At 39.9% G+C, this 22315-nt stretch overlaps 1 protein-coding gene across 1 annotated transcript in view; it reads left to right on the top strand.

Annotated features, from left to right (window-relative positions):
• The window catches only part of THBS2 (thrombospondin 2), a 49577-nt gene that overhangs the window by 14934 nt on the left and 12328 nt on the right, over positions 1 to 22315 (top strand). The window contains exons 5-17 of the mRNA XM_048843975.2: positions 927 to 1123; positions 1955 to 2095; positions 2471 to 2567; positions 3556 to 3726; positions 4780 to 4956; positions 7207 to 7380; positions 7868 to 7995; positions 8120 to 8272; positions 9558 to 9776; positions 12965 to 13072; positions 15259 to 15418; positions 17650 to 17768; positions 20269 to 20503. Of these exons, the coding sequence (XP_048699932.2) occupies positions 927 to 1123; positions 1955 to 2095; positions 2471 to 2567; positions 3556 to 3726; positions 4780 to 4956; positions 7207 to 7380; positions 7868 to 7995; positions 8120 to 8272; positions 9558 to 9776; positions 12965 to 13072; positions 15259 to 15418; positions 17650 to 17768; positions 20269 to 20503 (2079 nt within the window). The remainder of the gene's footprint in view (positions 1 to 926; positions 1124 to 1954; positions 2096 to 2470; positions 2568 to 3555; positions 3727 to 4779; positions 4957 to 7206; positions 7381 to 7867; positions 7996 to 8119; positions 8273 to 9557; positions 9777 to 12964; positions 13073 to 15258; positions 15419 to 17649; positions 17769 to 20268; positions 20504 to 22315) is intronic.

Raw genomic sequence — 22315 nt, 5'->3', positions numbered from 1 at the left:
TCAGTAGATAACTAGAGGTCTGGTGCCACAAAGGGGCTGGAAAAGTTATCCAAGCAGAGAAACTATCCAAGTTATCCTAGCAGTATTTCCTAGGCGTTGGAGCTGGGACGAAATCCTGATCAGTACAGCCGGCTATACTACTTCTCTGGATGTAGAGGGTTGTACCAATGGGGAGAGAGGGTTGACTGGACCACAGTGTTTTTTGGTGTGTGTGTGTGTGGGGGGGGGATCCCAGATCCCAGAGATCAGGTTCTAGCCTGGTCCTGACAGTCTACACTGCAATTAAACATCCCCGTAGCCTGAACCCTGTGAGCCCAAGTCAGCTGACACCAGCAAGCTGTGGGTGTTTAGGTTCAGTGTACACATACCCGAAGAAGCTGTTACCAGCCGGTTAAATTTAGACAAGCCACAAGGCTGCTATGAGATGTGCATGGGGCTGAAGAAGGCCAAGAAGTTGGGGGAGCACAGAAGTGGCTTAAAAGCCACCTTGGCCTCTTAGTGGTGGCCTCATTAGCAGAAGAGTCCTGTCTCTGTGACCCAAACGAAAAGGATAGTCCTTATCGCCTCATGAAAAATGCAAAACTTTTCATGGCCTTGAGAGGACTTAATGTGTATGTTTTTATGACGGTCTATATTTTTATTATCTTTTCTTCATAAATGAGTGTTTTACATTGCCAATTGTGCCTTGAAATTATGACTTTGTGAGACGGAGCTGGGCTCATAATTTTGAAAGGGAAGTCTGTAATTGGAAGCAGCTGACATTCAACCCCACTCTTTTATTCTTGGGTATAATTTAGCATGAAGCTGTTCCAAAAGAGCTGCAGTTAAACCCTACCTACAGGTGCCAGTCTATAATTCCAGCTGTAAGCTATAATCAGCAGAAGTCTGTTGTAGTCACAACTGTTTTTCCCCTCTCTCTCTACCAGCTGAAGTGAACACTATCAATGAGAGTACTGAAATCCTTCACCTTAACCCTGCTGTCACCACGGAGTATGTTGGTGAAAAGACAGAGAAGAAGATGGAGTTCTGTGACCGCTCCTGTGAAGAGCTGGGAACTATGTTCACTGAGCTCACTGGGTTGCGTATTGTTGTTAACAATTTAGTTGATAATCTTCAAAAAGTGGTAGGTATCTCTGGACTTAAGAATCAAAAGATACAAAACGTCAATTATAGAATGTGTCTTCTCTGTCGCCCTCTGTCACTTTGCTTAAACATCTATAAAGATGTTGGGGGAGGGGGATCCTACATTTTCAAAAGTGACTACAAATGATTTTGCGTGCCTGACTATGACACTTTACTTAGGCTTGATTTTCACAGGGCAGGCTTAGAACAACATTTTCTGAAAATCAGGCCTTTTAAAAATATTTCAGATCTGGTAATCAAAATTCAAAGCACCCAACATCACGAGTCAAATTTGGCCATATGTGTACTATATATCCATATCTCTGTATGTCCATATCTATGCATGTGTGTACATAATTTATATGTTTATCTTTATGATATCCACATATTATAGCTAAGGGGCAAATGAATGCATGTGAGTTTTATCTTTTTCTTTCACCACTGCAGCATGATGAAGTGTGTAGTTACTTAAAGTCTTAGTTATGAATCATGTTCATACTTTCTAAACAAAGTTTTAATAATTTACTGCATGTCATGAGATTAGAATTATTTTCCCTTCTGAAGATGATGAATTACATTGGAAAAAAAACCCACCTTTTACAGTAGATTTTATTGAGCACTAGGTAATCATGATCATAATGTTAGCTGAAAGAATTGCACCCTGTGGTACAGTAACTGACTTGTGTTTTTCTTCTTGGCTAATGTACATGAATGCATAAAAGTGTAAGTTTTCAATCATAAAATTAAAGTCAGGTGACTGAGCAACAATTTCTCTGTTTTTTGATTTAAGGCACTTTAGTTATTTAATTAATTTATTTGTTTAATCTTTCAGTCTGAGGAGAACCAAATTATGTGGGAATTGATTGGGCCTAACAAAACTCTAAAGAACCAGTCGGTCTGCTGGCAGGATGGCCGTGCCTTTTCAGATAATGAAAACTGGGTTGTGGATAGCTGTACCAAATGTACCTGCGAGGTAAGACTATAGAAGGAGTCCCCCTATTTCCAAAATGGACAGTGGACTGAATCCAGCTTGGCTACTCAGTCCTGTTCCAGCATTCAACGTTTATTCAGGGCTTGATTGAAATCTCACTGAAATCAATAAACAGACTCCTCATTGTCTTCAATGGGTTTTGGATTAGGACCTCAGTTTCTAATGGACAATACTGCAGACTTATACTGGTAACTTGCTTGGTTTAAAAATATTTCCATTCAACAAAATATTTTTGTTTTTTAAAATTATGACAAGCAAAATCTCTTCAATGTATGGGGTAGAATTTTCTCTGGATATACAGATTTGCCTGTATTTGAACATAAACACAAGCCAATATATTGGTTTCCTTGTCTGTAGAATTCTAAAACCGTATGCCATCAAATCACCTGCCCAGCAGTGTTTTGTGCCAATCCATCATTTATTGAAGGTGAATGCTGTCCTGTCTGCTTTCATTGTAAGTACTTAACAAAAGGAAAATCCACCTGTTTGGCAGTTTTAAAAAACCTTTTCATTTAAGGGGTGGTAAAGGAAGAGTTAAAAACCAGCTCAGCCAAAGAAAAATCATTATTTAAGCATCAGGATAATGAGGTTTAACTGCATTTTCCCTGGCTGCACATTCCGATTTCTCATTGCGTATGCTTTTCTTTTCTTTTTCTTACTAACTGGTTAAAGTAGACTGCAGTGAGAGTGGATTAGTGCGCCTGCCATTCCCCTATACAATGTGTTTAGATTCTAGAGACTAATGGGAATTTCCTGTGTTTCAGTATAATAATTGTTGGAAAGGCAAAAAGTCTCACAAATTTCTTTTCTCTTTCAGTTGTTTTGAATCTTACGATATTTTACTTATGGAACAGAATAACAAAAGGATTCTTCCAAGATAGCACTGCAGTTTGTGGCTTGCCTTTGTAGTGAGAATAGTTCTGGAAATATATCTTGCTCTGGGCTGGACAGATCTATTGCAGAAAAAAATTGCAATACATTTTTAATAGTTTCAGTTTTCTGAAGTATAATATTTATTGCATCGTATTCAGGTTTCTTGCCTATTCAGATCATATACAGCACATGTTTTCATTGTGCTCTCAGTCACATTTATGGTTATGTTGTGTTCAGAGATGGGTCCAAGCCTCACCTTTTGGATCTGGGTCCCAAAGTATGTGGATGTCTGGAACCAGAGATAGGGTCAGCCCATTACAGAGATCAGTCCCAGATCTAAATTTACAAAATGTGAGGGTGTTCAGGTCCAGGGATCTGAGTTGGGCCAATCTCGAACTATGTTTTCTTTTTAAATAAAGTTCTCTAACTTTTCTGTGATAGATTAAAATAAAAATCAGAACCAGAGATCTAAATAGCAAAGAATAAGTTCTAACAGAAAGACATGTGAGAACAAAAATCTTATGACAAAAGGAATTCACAGTGTTAAGCAGTTTTTGCTTCTTCTGCAGCCAAAGACAGTGAAGATGGTTGGTCTCCATGGTCTGAGTGGACAGAGTGCTCAGTGACATGTGGCTCTGGAACACAGCAGAGAGGACGGTCATGTGATGTCACTAGCAACACTTGTGTAGGCCCGTCCATCCAGACAAGAACGTGTAGCCTTGGCAAATGTGACAATCGCAGTGAGTGCTGACATCTCTCTCTCCTAATAAATGTTCCCTCTGCTTCTCCCTTTCTAACCAAGTAGCAAAAAGAATCCTAGCCTGGATTTCGTACGCACGCTTTGATAGTCAGAACTGTATATATTTTAATACTAATTTATGCATTAGTAAACTAGTTATTAAGACATATTTTTGTTCCTTTACTCCCCCATCTAATATTCCTCACCTTTATTGTCAATCTAATATGCATGTGTATTGGCCAGTCTAGTTTTTGCTCTGTGAAAGGAAAGATCTAACAAGTAGGGCCTCTTGCCTTGAGTCAGCATATATACAGTACTGGCTTCTGTGCAGGGGCAGCTAATTGCTTGTGTGTCATTGAGCCATGATTCTCAGCACAGTCCTTAAGCACAGAAGTGTTTAGGACATGGGGGAAAAATACCCGCATTAAGTGGTTATAGAAAACTTTTGTAAAATACTAAGTAATCTTATATTTATTGTACCTACAAGTTAGACAAAAGGAACACTGGTCATGATCACTTTCAATGACCCTGAACAACTGTTTAAGACAAGAAGAAAAGGAGTACTAGTGGCACCTTAGAGACTAACCAATTTATTTGAGCATAAGCTTTCGTGAGCTACAGCTCACTTCATCGGATGCTGTAGCACACGAAAGCTTATGCTCAAATAAATTGGTTAGTCTCTGAGGTGCCACAAGTACTCCTTTTCTTTTTGCGAATACAGACTAACATGGCTGCTACTCTGAAACCTGTTTAAGACAAGTATTTTCTTATGTTCTTACAACACATTTATTTTTAAAATATCTGTCCTCTGAACTGAGCTACTCTAACATCCCCTTCAGTCCTGTGTTGATGGTTGTGTTTCATAAGTAAGATAGTCTCTGATGTCTGAACCCAAATGCTGGCTTTTGTAATAGATAGTAATAAAGGGTGGGACACCTATTATAAAATGGGGAAAGCTCTGTTGCAGGGCTAGGTTCATAAGTGAATTGCTATTATGCCCCCAGATGGGACAAGCACTTTCTTATGTTGTGTGGGGTTTTTTTTTCTCTGTCAGTACGTCAAGATGGTGGCTGGAGTCACTGGTCTCCTTGGTCTTCCTGTTCTGTGACCTGTGGAATAGGCAACATCACTCGCATCCGTCTCTGCAATTCCCCCATCCCACAGATGGGTGGGAAAATTTGTAAAGGAAGTGGCCGTGAAACAAAAGAATGTGAAGGAGTCCCATGTCCAGGTAAGTTTGAGGGCTTAAACCCAAATAGAAAGTCAAATAGAACTACATTGTGTCTTCCAAGAAGGCAGGCTCTGAATCAGGGGTTCTTAACCTTTTTCTTTCTGAAGCCTCCCAACATGCTATAAAAACGCCATGGCCCACCTGTGCCACAACAACTGTTTTTCTGCATATAAAACCAGGGCTGGTGTTAGGGGGTAGAAGGCAGGCTGGGGCCCCATGCCATAGGGGCCCACATGAAGTACATTGTTCAGGCTTCGGCTTGAGCCCCACATGGTGGAGCTCAGGGCCTCGGGCTTCAGCCCCATGCAGTGGGGCTTTGGCTTTCTACCCTGGGCTCCAGTGAGTCTAATGTTGGCCCTGCTTGGTAGCCCCCTGAAACCTGCTCACAGCTCCCCAGGGGGCCCTGGACCCCTAGCTGAGAATCGCTGCTCTAAATGATAATGATAATGATACAGGATCTAACATGTAGCTTGGAGATGGACTAGTATAAGCCTATGGTATGTGGTCACTTGGCTCTGTTCCTTTGCTTTGATTTTTGGGACTGTGGCACTGAATACAGAAAATAAAGTTCAGAATCAGTGTGGTCTTGTGGGTTGATCAGGGGCATTGAAATCGGACATCCAGGGTTCTACTTGTGCCCTTGCCACTGACTCACTGTGTAACCTTTTGCAAGTCACATTGCCTCTCGGTGCCTTGGTTTACTTATTATCATGCTTACTTAGCTCACAGGGGTGTTTTAAGAAGAGATGGGTGACAATGGTGTAGCCTGAGGCTTTCCAAGCTTCTTTAATTGTTGTTTGGGTTTAAAAAATTAGAGTTTGGGAATCTTTCCTTCCTGTAATTTAAAGACATATTTTCCAAGGATAATTCAAATGTACAATAACAAACAGATAAATATGTTTTCTATCTAAAGGGAAACCTGTGCTATGTATTAGGAATGGAAGTAGAATCCCCCTAAAGCTGGCATAATTATATGCCCTATATATAGAATACACACATAATTTATATTTAAAAAAAAATTCTTTCTCCTCCATTGCTTTCTCTTCTCAGAGTCAGTTTAGATTTGTTTTTCATTCTGCCCACTTCCTGCTCAATTTCATCCTATTTTTTACAGTTTTTTTTCTCTCTCTCTCTGTTCACAGTCTCTCCAGTCTATCATGGAATGTGAACCCAAGTATGTTTAAGTGAAAGTTGAACTTCTGAATCCACTGTATATTTGCGTGGATTAAAAAACAGGCAAAAAGAATTTACTCTTCTCTCCCTGTGAGGCCAAATTACTATAAGTGCCAGGTGTTTTTTATTTATTGAGAGCCATCAGGGTGCTTGGTGCTCTACAAAGCATATGGGAACACACAGTCTCTATTCTGGGAAGTTAGGTCCTGATTCTGTTCTTATACTAACGTAATTCTGGAATAACTATACTGAAATCAGCAAAGTTGTACTAGCATAAAAGGTGCATGAAATCAAAATCAGGCCATTATAGCCTGATTTAGCTAGGTGGTGCAGTTTGGAATACGAAACGAGAGGGAAATCTGCAGGTGGTGTATATGTCACTTTATTGTAAACATGTCATGTAAGTTAGCAGACTTACTTTCAGGTTTTGATAGAAGTAGTTTTCTTAAGAAGGGATTTGAATGTAAAAAATTGAGGTCATTTGCTATCTATAGAAGGAGATCCCAAAATGCAGTTAATTGCACTGAGCTGGATCTTCATCACCAAATGTAAACAAAAGATTCTCAGCACCAAGTGGAAGCTGAGGGTTTTTGCAGCTGTAAATTCTGATTAGAAACAGCTGGTTCAGAATTGGCTACTAACAAAATGACTTCTCAGGTCACCTTTATCATGGAAGAAGTCACAGAGCTCAGAGTTGGCATGCAGGTCATATGCTTGGTGTTCTCCAGTGCCATGTTTCCATAATAGGAGTTGTTTTAATAACAATCTCATCAGTGAACTTTGAAAATCCAGATGCATCAGCCAACCTAAACTGCTTCTGATCACTTTAATTGGAAATATACCATATGAAAAGGCATTGCATGCTGTTATGAGTTGTCAACAATGACTAAAATGGCTGAAAAATCCATGTATTTTTCTGGAAATATTGTAACCTCAGTTTTCAGTTGTCCAGTTTCATTTCTTCCTCTGGGTAAATTTACAAACTGTTTATAGTCAGAGATCTGAAGGAGGCGTTATTGAATGTTGTCTACAGTATGTTGCTCATACTAATTTTGCCCTTTGTCCTGCATGTTTCAGTTAATGGCAGATGGGGTCCCTGGTCTCCATGGTCCGCATGCTCTGTCACCTGTGGAGGAGGGATCCATGAGAGGTCTCGTCTCTGTAACAGCCCAGAGCCACAATATGGAGGAAAGAAATGTGTGGGAGATGTCAAGCAACATGATATATGCAACAAGAATGATTGCCCAATTGGTGCGTATGCACTGAGTGACCAGCAGTGAGCTATGTAGCTTGCAAACTTTGTTATTGCTAGTTATTTACCTCCTGTCACATGGATAGGAACACTAATTGATACTAGAGAGTCTACATGTATGAAATACACTAATTCAGTCCCTGTTTCAGAAAAGCACTTACATAAATGCTTATGTCTAATTCACTTCAGTGAAACTTTTTGCATGTGCTGAATGTTAAGTGTTATTCGGAATAAGAAGCTTTCCTGCATCAGGGTCTCAGTGTATTATTGATATAGTCAACTGTTTGTAGCAATCCACGAACCAAAAGGGAAATGCTTTCATATATAGTTGAAAATTCAAATATTTTTAATTTGTCAGCATTCCATTCTAGATCTTTTATCTAGATCTATTTCAATGAATGGAGAATTTTTTTCTTTAATAAGGGTTATGGTTCTTTACTTTCTGCACTACTAACCTTATTTATATTTTTGCTTGTGTTTTGACAGATGGGTGTTTGTCAAATCCTTGCTTTCCTGGAGCAGAATGCAACAGTTACCCTGATGGATCTTGGTCATGTGGCCCATGTCCAGCTGGGTACCTTGGAAATGGAACAGTGTGTGAGGATCTTGATGAGGTATGCGTTGTTTCAGTTGTCAATCAACATGAAACATTTCCTTGAGGCTATTTATAAAGATTGTATGGTGATTATACAACAGGCTAACTTGGTTCTTTCGTTTTGCTTCTTTGTTTCTCCATAGTGTATAGCTGTGCCAGATGTTTGTTTTAAGGTGAATCAGGTACATCGCTGTGTGAACGCAAATCCAGGGTTCCACTGCCTGCCCTGCCCACCACGCTACAAAGGAAATCAGCCTTTTGGGGTGGGCCTGGAGGCTGCCAAGACAGAAAAGCAAGTAAGTGATGTTGAAGAGAGGTCAATGGTTAGGAATGTGATGGAAACTGAAACCTATCTAAGCATTCTCCATAAAAAAGAAATTGTGAAAGAATATTTAATAGATTTGGGCAACAAACAAATATAGCCTCAAATAGCTAAGTGCCAGATTTTCAAATGTATTTAAGCAGCTACAGATATAGATGGACACCAAGTGGGATTTTCACAAGCTCGTAGGTGGCTAACTCTCGTTGAAATCAATGGGAGTTAGGTGCTAAGTTGCTTTTGAAAAATCACACTAGGCATCTATCTGTTCCGTGGGTGCCTAAAATCCCTTTAAAAATATGGTCCTGAATGTGGATGCAACTTTTCTATTAATACGATGATGCATTGGGCCTGATTATCCACTGCTCGTCACCTTGTGTAGTCATTTCTACCTGCGAAAATGAGTGTAAAATGCTACAAGGCCAGAATGGTAGCCTTTTACAGCCAGAGTTTACAATCCCTTTTCACAGGTGTAAAAGACTACATAAGATTCAATGCAGTGGAGAGCTAGGATGATTATCTTGATAAATGCACCAAAGTAAGTCATCAAACATCTGTCTGAAGATCTCACTTTCTAAATATCAGTAGGTCAAGATGTATGTGTGTGGGGAGGGGTGGGGGAAAGGAGAGGAAATGACACAGAGGAATGTTATCTCATAGAAAATTAAGGCAACTTCTTAAAAACAGCTGCCATGAGACTTCATCAGTCTCTTCTTTTTGGGCCATGCTGTAGTTAGCCCAACATGCGAAGTCTAAATGTACAACACCCTGTTAAAATTAAGCCACTCAAACCTTACCAGGAAAAACAAAAGAGAAAAGAGGAAAGTGACAGCGCATTTGCTGACAGGATATTAAAATCAATTTGTTTGTCTCTCTGGTTTAAGAAAAAAATGACTATGCACCATCTGGTAGACTTAGACCATTATATCCTGACGACCAGTACTCGAAAGGAAATGGCCGTGTGCAGTCTTTCCTGTCCATGATGAGAATTAATGGCTCCTAGGGGAATGCAGATGTAATTCCAAAAAACCACAAACAAATTGTTTCAATTTATTTATTGAGTAATGTCCATTTTTACCTGTGAGCTTTATGCTTTTTTTTAAATGACCAAAAAAAAAAAAGTGTGGCTTAGACCAACTTTTTTTTAAAAAGTGCCTAACTTGAGACATCTAAATATCTGGCCTGGGTTTGGAAATGTGCTGAGGACCCAGAAGCTCCTACTGATGTCATTAAGTTTGAATGAGGACGATCTGTTCTTGTAGGTGTGTGAACCTGAAAATCCATGCCTAGATATGACACACAGCTGCCACAAATCTGCAGAGTGCATCTACCTCGGCCATTTCAGTGACCCTATGTACAAGTGTGAATGTAGAACAGGATATGCTGGTGATGGACGCATCTGTGGTGAAGATTCTGACCTGGATGGTTGGCCCAATAGCAACCTGGTCTGTGCTGCCAATGCTACTTACCATTGCATGAAGGTAAGCAAGAAGTGGCAATAAAAAGTCATTATGTTGCAACCAATTTTCTTTTTTTTAATAGCTAAGGATACTACTTTTCATTATAAAACTGGTGATGGTTTCTATGCAGACTTAAACTGTTAAGGTATCCAGTCTTTCTATGAGATAGTATAGAATGTATATTCACTTACCCCTTAATGGAATGCTGTGTTTCCCTGGCACACAATGATCCTATTCTGTAAAACACTTCATAGGAAAAAGAGGGATCACTCCTGGATCACTGCTTCTCCCAAACTGTCAGTCCCCTCCCCTTTGTAGCAGAATTCTTTTTCTGTTCTGGGAGGTCTTCTGGGGACCACTAGAAAGAGTTCTATGGACCATCATTTGACAATCACTCAAGCATTACTTGCATGAAAATCTCTTCTCTAAAGAGTTATCTAAGAAGACTGAAACCATGCAGTCACCACAATTCAGTAGGAGCTTGTGTACTGGTAGCCAAATATTAATAATGTTCTACACCAGAATGCAGATTCTGTGGGTGGTTATGCCAGAAGTGTGCAGCCCCATGCAACTCCATCCCCACTTGTGATCTGGCACACCTCACTCAACAACAAAACAGACAATAGGATTACAATGCTCTGGTATTGCTGACTGAAGGGCAGATGGAGCAGGGCTGCTGAGATAGTAGAGAAAGGGTAGATGATGGTTAGGATAGGTGTGTCTGGGGCCATGGGTGAACTTGGCCTCAGCTCTGGAAGGTCCTTAAGCATGTACTCAACTTTAAGCACTTGAGCAGTCCCACTGAAATCACTGCACTATTGACATGCTTACAGTTAGGCACGTGCTTAAGCACTTTGCTGAGTTAGTCTTCATGCAAGGACATTGGCTGCATAGGCCTACAGATGGCACTGTTTTCTTTTAATTGCTCTTTTTCAGTTCTAAGCGTGACCTTCTTAGATTTCTGTTCCTGCCCCAAATTAAAAAAACATAGGTCCTTAATGTACTTGAGAATGCAACCAACCTGTCTTGTATGATGGCATCCTCTTCTAGCACTCTGACAGTGGCAACAAAACCAAAAGAACCTTGTCAAGTTCTGAACTAGCATAATGGGTAAACAAATGAGTAACTTTACACAGAGACTAACAGTGTTTGAGCTAAGAGTGTTAAATGGGGCAAAAAGTCAATTGAAGTCAATGGCATTACACCAGGAATGAATTTGGGCCAAAGCCTTATAAACAGAAAGGGTGTATTAGATAGACCCTTGCTGAACACTAGTCTCAGATGCTGAACTTTCTCACGCTGCCTGCTGTCAGCTCATTGTAGATCTGGCCAACTCAGCTTTTGCAGTTCATATATTCTTTTTGGCGCCTGTCATCAGGACATGCAACATGTTGACTCAAGATGCAACACAAAAGATCTGCTTTCATTAAGAACATAACATGTTGAACACATTTAGAGGAGACTGTTCCCAAAGGTTCAGTCTTGTCTTTCTGTAAGACATACATTAATTTTATAGAAACAAATGTTTGATTAAAAAAGGTCTAGTTAAAACACAGAAAATATTCTCAGGCAGTAGCACTCATTAGAAATTATTCTAGTTTAGCAATTTTCTAAAAAAAATATATATATCCTTTTCCTAACCTGTGAAAGTGATTGAAAAATAACTTATTGTCTAAATAAAATTAATATTTTGAATTTAAATGTACTTCTGATTCTCTCAAAGTTTTCATGTATAGACATTTTTTTCCTCCAGAATTCCTGTACTGAAAAATGAAACATTAGCATAAATATGATACTTTGGAGGCTAAGATTGGGTCAATCATTCGGGAGCACCTGTATATACAAAAAAAGGAGTCCTAAAAGTTTGGAGGTTCATTTTGATGTTGATAATCATCCAAAAACTATAATGCTTTTTCCTCAGCTTATCTAGATTTGGGCTGGAAACCTCATGAGAATAGATCTTTCCCAGAGAGTTCAACATTTTCTTTGCTGATCCTGGACACAAATATATGTGCTATAAGAACAATATTTCTGCAGTGCTTTAGCATGTCCAGTTTTGGTTTCTAGCAGAAGTGGAAAGGTGAAAATAAGTGAAAACCAGCAATGAGAACAATTTTTATAACCCCAGAAAATGTTTTGGGATAGGAAATAGACAATGGTTCGAGTGGCTTTTTACATTTTCACCCATTCTTTATCCCAAGGCAGAATGATGACCCAAGGTAAGGCATAAATTTGTAACAGTGAGAGTAATTAACCGTTGGAACAATTTACCAAGGATCATGGTGGATTCTCCATCACTAAAAATAGCAGTTAAAATGTTTGATCATTGTTTCACTTTTTTATTTTTATATTTATATTTCCAATTTAGAAAGCCCACGTAATTATTGTAAGAGATAGCAGGATTTGGCGACTGAAGGACCTACTCTTTTTTGCACCATTGTGATGCCACTGGGGTACATCCATGCAACCTCCCTGAATTAAATAGGATTCTATGAGTGTAAATGAGAGCAGAATTTGCCTCCATATGTTAATCAGATTAATTGCTTTCTTGAACCGCGGTTTTTGAAAATCTATACTTATTTTTTCCCCCAATCCAGAAAACTGTTCACTTGGAATAATCACCCTTTCCTCAGTTCTGACCTTCAATGAGAAATAAAAAAGGATACATTTGTCTTTTATTTTCAAAAGTCTTGGAAATCTAACAGTGCAAAAGGACACACATGTCTCAAAACTACAACCCCGTGTCTATGTCTTTGTTGCATTAACTTTCTGTATGACAGATTACATCTGAAGATCATCCTTTTAGCTTTCATCTTCATTCTTCTGGTTAAAGGCAGCCAAAGCCAGCCACGTTACATTGCAATCTTCAAAGTTCCTTCATGAGCTGCCTATAAGGAGCTGACACTGTGTGTGTGTGTGTGTGTGTTTTCCCTATCAGATGCTCTCAGTTAACATACACTCCAAACATTCCTTTTAACAGAAGGAAGTTGGGGAATGTGATTTGCAACTTCATTTAATTTATTTTACAGCATGAAAACTGGATGAACTAATATTTTTGGCAACAAACAAACACAAAGTCTTTAAAACGTACTTGTGACAGATTTCCTCAGCTATGTGTTTTATAGCCTCTTGTGGGCTATATAATCTTCAAGCCTATGTTACGAGCCTGTGACATAACATAAAAATAATGTACTGATTTTTCTGGACAGGATAACTGCCCCCATCTGCCTAATTCTGGACAGGAAGACTTTGATAAGGATGGCAAAGGTGATGCCTGTGATGAAGATGATGACAATGATGGGGTAGAGGATGACAAAGTATGAGATTTTATTTAATGTTTGATTTTTTTTTTTAAAAAAAGTCTTTTATCATTTTAATGCATATGATGGGATGGGGGGAGGGCGGTCCCTGTCCAGAGCGGGGTGCACACTCTCTCTCAAGCCGCCTTCTGCCTCTAGGCCTCAGAGTTTAAGTCTACCAATTGGCTCTCTGCTGTAGGGCTGTGTAGCATAGGAGTCAGGGTCTACAGCAGTCCCCTGACTACCTGGGCTGTAAGACCTAGTTGCCAGAGTCCCTAGCAATACCCTGGCTCCCAGGGCAGTGATGCCTAGTGGCCAGAGTCCCTAGTAACACCCTGAACCTCGGGGAAGTGAGACCTAGAGGCCAGAGTCAATAGGGTTGGGCCCAGGGGGGTAGCGGCCATGGTAGTGGCTCCACCGGGTCTCAGCCCAAGGCCCTGGTAGTGAGGTATAAGCTTGCCACTTAGTCAGCAGGGATCCACCCAAAACATGCTGACTGCTTTAGGGACAATGACTAGTCCCTCCCTGGGCTACTTAGAATCATAGAATATCAGGGTTGGAAGGGACCTCAGGAGGTCATCTAGTCCAACCCCCTGCTCAAAGCAGGACCAATCCCCAACTAAATCATCCCAGCCAGGGCTTTGTCAAGCATGACCTTAAAAACTTTTAAGGAAGGAGATTCCACCACCTCCCTAGGTAACGCATTCCAGTGTTTCACCACACTCCTAGTGAAAAAGTTTTTCCTAATATCCAACCTAAACCTCCCCCACTGCAACTTGAGACCATTACTCCTTGTTCTGTCATCTGCTACCACTGAGAACAGTCTAGATCCATCCTCTTTGGAACCCTCTTTCAGGCAGTTCCTACTGTGACTCCTGCAGTCCTGGCCTGGGCGTCTGCCTGAGACTCAATGTCTCCGGCTCCCACAGTCTGAGGCTCTAGCAGCTCCTGGGCTGGAGCCTGCAGCATGCATCCTTCCTCTCTGGCGGCTAGCCCAGACTGAGCTGGGCTGCTTCCTCTTATAATGGGGTGCTACACTTCAAGCACGCCCAGTTGGGACATGGGGGTATGGCTTCTCAGCCCACAGTCAGGAGTTAACCCTTCCCTGTCCAGTGTGGGGTGAGTGCACCCCATAACACTCCCTTACAAGAAATAATTAAGGACTGTGTGGATCAGATCTTCAGTTGCATTAGGGCAGCTTTGAACTGTCCTGTCTTCTCTCAATTATCCTTGGGGGGGGGGGGGTACAGCCTGGTGCAGAGCAGAGTAGGATTGCAGGAGGGCAAAGAGGACCTAATGCCCCATTTAAGCCTTCACCCTATCCTGTGCTGTGCTGAGTGCTCTGTGGCATAATCTTAGGGTTTTGGTATATTGACTAGAGCAGAAGCTGGTCCTCTGGTTTAAATCAAAAATGACATTTGATTGCTCTGTCTGCACTGGGGAGAACGTAACAACCAAAGGGGAAAATGAGGTATAGTTTGCTGTGTGCCTTCATGTTCTGGATCTGTATTTGGAAACTTTAAAAAAAAAAGTTTAACAAGCATTTGATCAATAACATTTATTTTGCATGTGCAGTTACAGAAATTATTGCCATCAGTTACATTGTCCAGTTAGGTGACACTGAAGTGAGTATTCGTCTCTCTGTCAGGCACATTTATTTTTTTGTTACCCTATGGCAGTATTTGATAAACTAGGACATATTTTGCCTTTCCTTTATATCTTTTCCTCGAACATCCAGAATAGTGAAGTCTGGCTGTTGCATTAAGACAGTAATTTGTCTTCATGGAAAATGCTTGCTCAACAACAAAATTGTGCAAAATATTCTCCAGTGACTTCTCTTAAGGTTCTGTGAGATCTAGTCTCCTCTCTACACATGTACGTTGGGCCTGATCCTCCACTGCCTTGCACATTAGATAGTCATTTACATTTGTATAAAATGGGTGTAATATGCCTACCAATCTGCCTTAGTATTTTGCACCTGCTTCATAGAGGTGTAAATAACAACACAAGGGAAAGGGCTAAGCTCATCAGTGAAAGGTACACTTGTACATCAATTTATATGTCTTAGTTTCATTTTCACTTTTATTTCTGCCTAAGTGGAATACGAGGGACAGGAGGGTGGGGAAATACTTCTTGATACATGAAATAATGTCTCAGGCCAAGCTGTGATTTATATTCTTAAATCCTTTGCTTCTGCTCGCTAGGACAATTGTCCTCTTCTGTTCAACCCCCGTCAGTTTGATTATGACAAGGATGAAGTTGGTGACCGCTGTGATAATTGCCCGTATGTGCACAACCCTGCTCAGATTGACACGGATAATAATGGAGAGGGTGACTCATGTGCTGTGGATATTGATGGTGATGGTATGTTCTTATTCAATAAACCAGACAGCAACTGGTTCAGAATTAGTTACTATTCCAGACCTAATACTTTGCCTTATGGTCAAATGGATGGGCTGGTTGCATTTGTATGTAAGATAAAATCAGTTCCAGCTTATATTTTGCAATCAGAAATATAGGGAAAAAATGGGAAGACCAAGGTCCACCAATCCCCATGCTTTGCATTGAACACAGGACATTGATTATAGACTCATAAGACTTTAAGGGCAGAAGGACCATCAGGATCCTCTTGTCTGACCTCCTGCACATTGCAGGCCACAGGATCTCACCCACCATTCCTGTAATAGGCCCATAACCTCGGCTTGTGTTGCTGAAGTCCTCAAATCTTATGTGAAAATAATGTGAAATGTACTCACGTGAATGTAATAGATCATCCCTGCCCAACATTCTAGATAAATCACACTTCCCCACCCCATTCCAAGACCCTTGCAAATATCCCTCAGAGGAGGGGAAGAATTTCTTCCTGACTCAAAAATAATCAGGATGCAATCAATATGCTACTTTTGTTTCCTGTTTGGATACTAGAGAAAAAAAGATATTGGTTAAGGCAATATCTAGAGGATATTAATCTGGGCCAGGGAAAATCAGAATTGACCTGGATAATCATACAAAGCTCAAACCAATCCAAACTCAAACACCCTCTGAGTTTTGCTTATTTGTACACACCTCTCTAGTCTTGGTTCTGGCCAGAAATGGAAGCAAAAATATTGAAATATCTTTAGAAAGCTTGTTCTTGAAGCATTTCTAACACGGTTGAAACCCAGGAGTGTTAGAAGTAGAAGAAGAATGTCTGGTCTTGCATTTGCTTCAGTAATCATGTAACTTTTGGATGCTTATCTGAATTGAACTGCTGAACCTTTTGAAGTTCTCCCATCACTCACAACATCAGATTCTTACTAGAGCTCATGGGATTTCTGCATGTGCAATGAATGGAAATCATAACTCTGTATTTTTGGCTGAGGCTCCATATTTTGACGTTTATATAAAGCTCCAGAAGCCATATAATTGAAGAGATGATCATAGTGTCATCTTCTGGCACTTATGCCAACACTGTCTTAACTTTTTTTTATCACCATGACAATAATTTTGGAAGGAGAGGACAGTTTGTTGCAAAATGAGAAGGAAGGGTGTCTGTTGAATATTTGGCAACGCTGTACAATTAATGATATATATGTTATACTAAGATGAGTTCATTTAGCACTAAAGCATAAACTCATGCAATGCATTGCTATATAGAATTCCTCAGGAATTCCATTGTGATATAGTATTTATTGCAGAACATTACTCAAAAATTCTGGGGAGGTAGTTCCAACTCTAAGCAATAAAACTCCAAGTAATTTAAAATGAAAAAAAAATCCTACTTTTTTAGCAATACACATTTTCTTTAGGTTCACAAATATAAAAGGCCAAATTCTTCAAAGCTCATGCATCCTTACAAAAGCAAAACTTCCATTGAAATATATCTGGGAGTTTTTACATTAGTAAGGAAAGCAGGATTTGGCCCACAGTGTGAAATTACAGTAGAACCTCAGAGTTACGAACACATCAGGAATGGAGGTTGTTCATATGAACAAAACATTATAGTTGTTCTTTCAAAAGGTTACAACTGAACATTGACTTACTACAGCTTTGAAACTTTACTATGCAGAAGAAAAATGCTACCTTTAATCATCTTAATTTAAACGAAACAAGCATAGAAACAGTTTCCTTACCTGTCAAATCTTTTTTTTAACTTTCCCTTTATTTTTTTTTAGTAGTTTACGTTTAACACAGTACAGTACTGTATTTGCTTTTTTAATTTTTAGTCTCTGCTGCTGCCTGATTGCGTACTTCCAGTTCTAAATGAGGTGTGTGGTTGACCAGTCATTCGTAATTCTGGGGTTTGTAACTCTGAGGTTCTACTGTACACCCATTCCTCAGTAGCTCTTTCATTTCTTGTTGTGATGTGGTAGTACAATAAAACTGAAGCAGCTTTAATGGAATGGCAAATAAAATGTACCATGAATAAAACTCACTTCTGACAGAGGATCAGCAGAGGGCTACGAATCTCTTCAGAGCCACTTAACCCTCAAAATAGGGCTTCAATGGAATTTAAGTAGGGGCCTGACCTCTGCAATGGTATATCTTACTGTATGTGAACCAGCCATGCTAGATTTCTTATCTGCTTCAGTCACATTATTTTTTTACCCTCACAGACATTTTTAATGAACGAGATAACTGTCCATACGTTTACAACACTGACCAGAGAGATACAGATGGGGATGGAGTAGGCGATCATTGTGATAACTGTCCATTGGTGCACAATCCTGATCAGGTAAACACTAAGCCCATTTGTGTGAGGAGCGATGGGTGGGAGGATTTGCTCTTGAAGTGGGAACTCTGAAAGCAACCTTTTAACTGCATGTATTAATGCTGACCTCAGAATAGGAGAGAATGAGAGAGAGAAAATGTTTAAGGAACTAAACTAAATGATGATGATGATGATTTGCATTAGAGTCAAGCATAGAGACCTCACCAAAATCAGGGCCCCATTGAGCTAGGCACTGTACAGACACATAGTAAAGGACAGTCCCTGCCTCAGAGAACGTATTGCTTAAATAGACAAGAGGTGGGAGGGGAAAGAGTGACAGAGAGGCTAATTAACTTACCCAAGGTCTCAGATCAGCAACAGAACCAGAAATGGAGTCCAGGTCTCCTGACTCTCAGTCCAGTGCCCTGCCCATTAGACCATCTTGCCTTCCTTTTATGATCTTTAGCTAGCTGCTTGCTCTGTGTGGGTGTGGGAGATACAGTACAGACTCGTTGGGTAAAAGGCCAGGAAGCTCTTTTATTATCACAGGATACAGAATAATTTGAAAAAAGAAAAGGAGTACTTGTGGCACCTTAGAGACTAACCAATTTATTTGAGCATGAGCTTTCGTGAGCTACAGCTCACTTCATCGGATGCATAATTTGAATGATGTGATTTTAAAAGTCTGATATCCCACAAGCCGCCAGTGCAAAATGCAGCCTAAATTCACTTCTGAACTGGAGGGGCCCTTTTCTCCTATCACAGGACGTGAGTAACTGCGATTGATTTCAGTGACAGTAACTCAGACCTGTGGTAGGAGAATCATGCCCCTTCCTTCACAGAAGAAACATAACAATGCGTGGAAAAGAAAAGGCTGTATTTTGCTCATTTTTCATTTTCACATAAAACATAAAGGCCCATTATGGCAATGATGCACTCTGTTTAGTGATAATTCTCTTCTACCTGCAATCCACCCACTTTACATGAAAAGAAAACTGCCCTAATTGGCAACATAATATACGAACAGCTCTTTTATGGTATTCGTGGTAAATTGCAGGTTCTGGTATGAACTGAAAGCAAAAATTATGAAAAACAGTTTTGCAGGTTTTCAATGATCTAACAATGAATATTGCCTTGGTTCAGGTGAATGCTTTGGAATTTATAAGTATGCAAAGTTATTGCACTTAGCTTCACCTCAGGGCTTATAATAACTAAACTTCATTGAGCCCAATAGCAGCCACTCATACCTTAAGAACCTTGTCTGGGCAAGACAGTTCATATGAGAGCTACACAGCTTGCACAGACTTCAATAATATGAGGTAACACACTCTCATGAGGGACTGTTGGGCCAGCTGAAATGCATGATATCATATATGCATCTATTTTTTGCTTGCAATGTTAATTATGTTCCAGGGAAGAATTTTATCACATTGCACTATGTTTTATTAAATAATTACATCAGATTTTTGTCCTGCAATGTATCTAATGAATACTCTAGTGTCCATCCCAGATTTCTAAATTGTTATAACAGTTGCAGTCAAACCCCAAACAGCTGGCTTTAAGACTGAAAAGTTAGATCTGAATTGTCCATCCTTCTTTTGGACCTTTAACATTTTATACATATAAAAAAACCTCTCCTCTTCAATGTAGGCATTAAACTTCCTTATATGTGAAAAACAACAGCCCTGATTTTCAGGTCTGGCTAAGTGCCACTCCGTGCAGAGCTTGAGGGATTGGGGCAAAGATGTCTTTAACCCCACCTTTTCACTCCCTGTGCCATTTGGAGAATAATTTGGCTCCCACTGCAAGTTAGAGCAGCCTTAGGTCTGCTTTGAACTTCACTTGGCTTTCCATGGCTCCAAGGGCTCTACGTGGCAACAAAAATTGCCAGAATGCAGTGGCACTCCAGGCAAACCTCCTACCTTGGCCACATCCCTGGCATGACCTTTATGACTCTATGGGTATGTCTACGCTGCATTTAAAACTCCTCAGCTGGCCCATGCCCTGTGAGGATTCTCGAACCCGGACTTCAGCCTGAGCCCAAACATCTACATCGCAGTTGAACAGCCCCTTAGCCCAAACCCCGCAAGCCTGAGTCAGCTGGCATGGGCTAGTTGTGGGTTTTTATTTGCAGTGTAGACATACCCTATGATGCACAGAGAACTCCTTTACATCAGGGTTATTTCCTGTGGGCTAGATCTGACCAAGGTTCAGCAGTGTAAAGGGGATGTATCAGACCTGTGAGTTAGGACCAGTAGGTTCCAACCAACAAACGTAAACTAGGAGACATGTCGGAAAATGTTTGCCCGAGTTTCAGTAAGGTCTTCATTAACATTCCTCATATTAGAGTGAAAAAAATTGAAATTTTATTACATTTCTACTTCATAGAAATTTGTCACCACCATATAGGAACTCTTCAGGAAGTTACTGGAAGAGAAATGTAGAGAATAAGGAAACATGTCATCTCAATTTTGTGCTTTGTAACAATCAAGATGCTAATGTTGTTGCCTGTTTTTTTCTGTAGACTGACATAGATAATGACCTGGTTGGTGACCAGTGTGACAACAATGAGGACATAGATGAAGATGGTCACCAGAACAACCAAGATAACTGCCCCTACATCCCCAATTCTAACCAGGCTGACCATGATAAGGATGGCAAAGGGGATGCATGTGATTCCGATGATGACAATGATGGTGTTCCTGATGACAGGGACAATTGTCGGCTCATGTTCAACCCTGACCAAAAGGACTCTGATGGTAAGAACCAAGTAGTGTGGGTTTGATTCAGTTCTAAGTACATGAAGAACTGGTGCATGCATAGACTAATGCCGAGGATATTTTTTCCCATGGATAAAAGAAATAAGACATTTCAGACCAAATTGAACTTGAGGTAACAGGCCTGATATCACTGACCTCAGTGAATTTGCTCCTGCTTATGCCATGTCTGAACTTGGAGCACTGTATTAAGGCATCAAACTAGAACTTGTCAAACATATAATATAGTTTTGATTAAAAAAACATTTTCTGGGAAAATGTTTTTTCCTTTTCAAATGTTAATTTTTGATGCAATATTAAACTAGATTTTTTTTTAATTTAAAAAACTGTTTTGGGTTTTGAAAACCAACACAACTGAAAAATTTTGGTATTCAGCTTCAGTTTTTTATTGAAAGAATCAAAATATTCCATAACATTTTAAACAAATGAAAAATATTCATTTATTTGTAAATATGTATGGAAAATATTTGCCATTTTTCAACCAACTCTACTAAAAATTGTTTCACAGAGGAAGCACTTTAGGTATGTGTTGATCATGTGCACCATACACTTGCATAAATGGATGCAGTATTTTTCTTCATTTCTTTTCCTGAATTGTTGTGCTGTAGTCTAGGTCACTGTTAAATAGGTGTAATGGTCTACCATGTAAATGGTTGCAGTTCAGTGGTTAATGACGTGCTACCTATATATATATATATACATATATATAATATGTATATATGTTTTATATGTTATATAATACAATTTGTGATCCTTTAAGATAAAAACTGAGATATACTTTTGATATATCTATGAGTAATGACCCACAAAATAAATACATATGAGATATTTCCTAGTTACACGAGTGTATATGAAATTGCTGGAGTTCTTCCACATTGATGCTGGTGTAACTGAAAGCAAAATTTAGTTCATATGTTCATAGTGAGGATACATTTACAGTGGACCAGTTCTCGATTGCTGCTCTGGTTACTTTGCGCTGTATAGCTGGTAGTTATAGCCCCCTGAGGATTCTATCTGCACTGGGAAGTCCTTGGGTGATATAGAACAGTGATAGCAGTTCCCACACCTCCTCTCCTCCCAGTATCCTGGTGTAAAGGGCCATGGCTAGGATAAAGAGGGAATGACTTACACAACTCTGTGCCCTGCCAATCTCTGTAGTGGCCCTATAGCCCTTGGGCTGCTCTAACTTCTATCAGGACCTCTGTAGTCCAAGGGTGATCTGGGGATTTGGGCAGTATAGTTCCATTAAAGCCAGCTTTTGCTCCTCCTGGTCTTGTGCCAAGCACAGCTCAGCCGGGCTATGGAGGTCTAGGCCAGTGTGTGTGTGAATGCACTTCTGTGAAGACTATCCCACAGAATCAATAGTACAGGTTGACTTGCTCATCATCATCATCATCAACGGCAGAATAAATCTTGTTCAACTTTGGCAAAAGCCAGACTATAACTAAAACCAAAAGATGTTCATGTGAGCCACACAATTTTAAGTTGCAGATGTGGATAGAGTTTGTGGACGACATGGCTTGTTGGACAAATGCTTTCAATATCGTTTGAAACAAAATCAACTCTGTCAGCAGTCAGGACCACTGGGAACTTCAGCAACATATGCACTGAATAATTAAAATCCTCATATAGATTCAAGAATTGCTTCTTTGATATTGGCAAAGGGAATAAAGTTGGAAATGCATAGTTTTTTATCTTAAATGTTAAGATAAACAAGTGCAGGAGTGCACAGCTGGTCAGAATTTGGAGTTCTTCTTGGCTGTCAGACAGTGGAATGTGGAACCATTTTCCCAC

This window comes from Caretta caretta, chromosome 3 (genome assembly GCF_965140235.1).
Source record: "Caretta caretta isolate rCarCar2 chromosome 3, rCarCar1.hap1, whole genome shotgun sequence".
Taxonomy (NCBI): Eukaryota; Metazoa; Chordata; order Testudines; family Cheloniidae; genus Caretta; species Caretta caretta.
The sequence above is the reverse complement of the archived record's forward strand: the minus strand, read 5'-3'. Positions and strand labels throughout refer to the sequence as shown.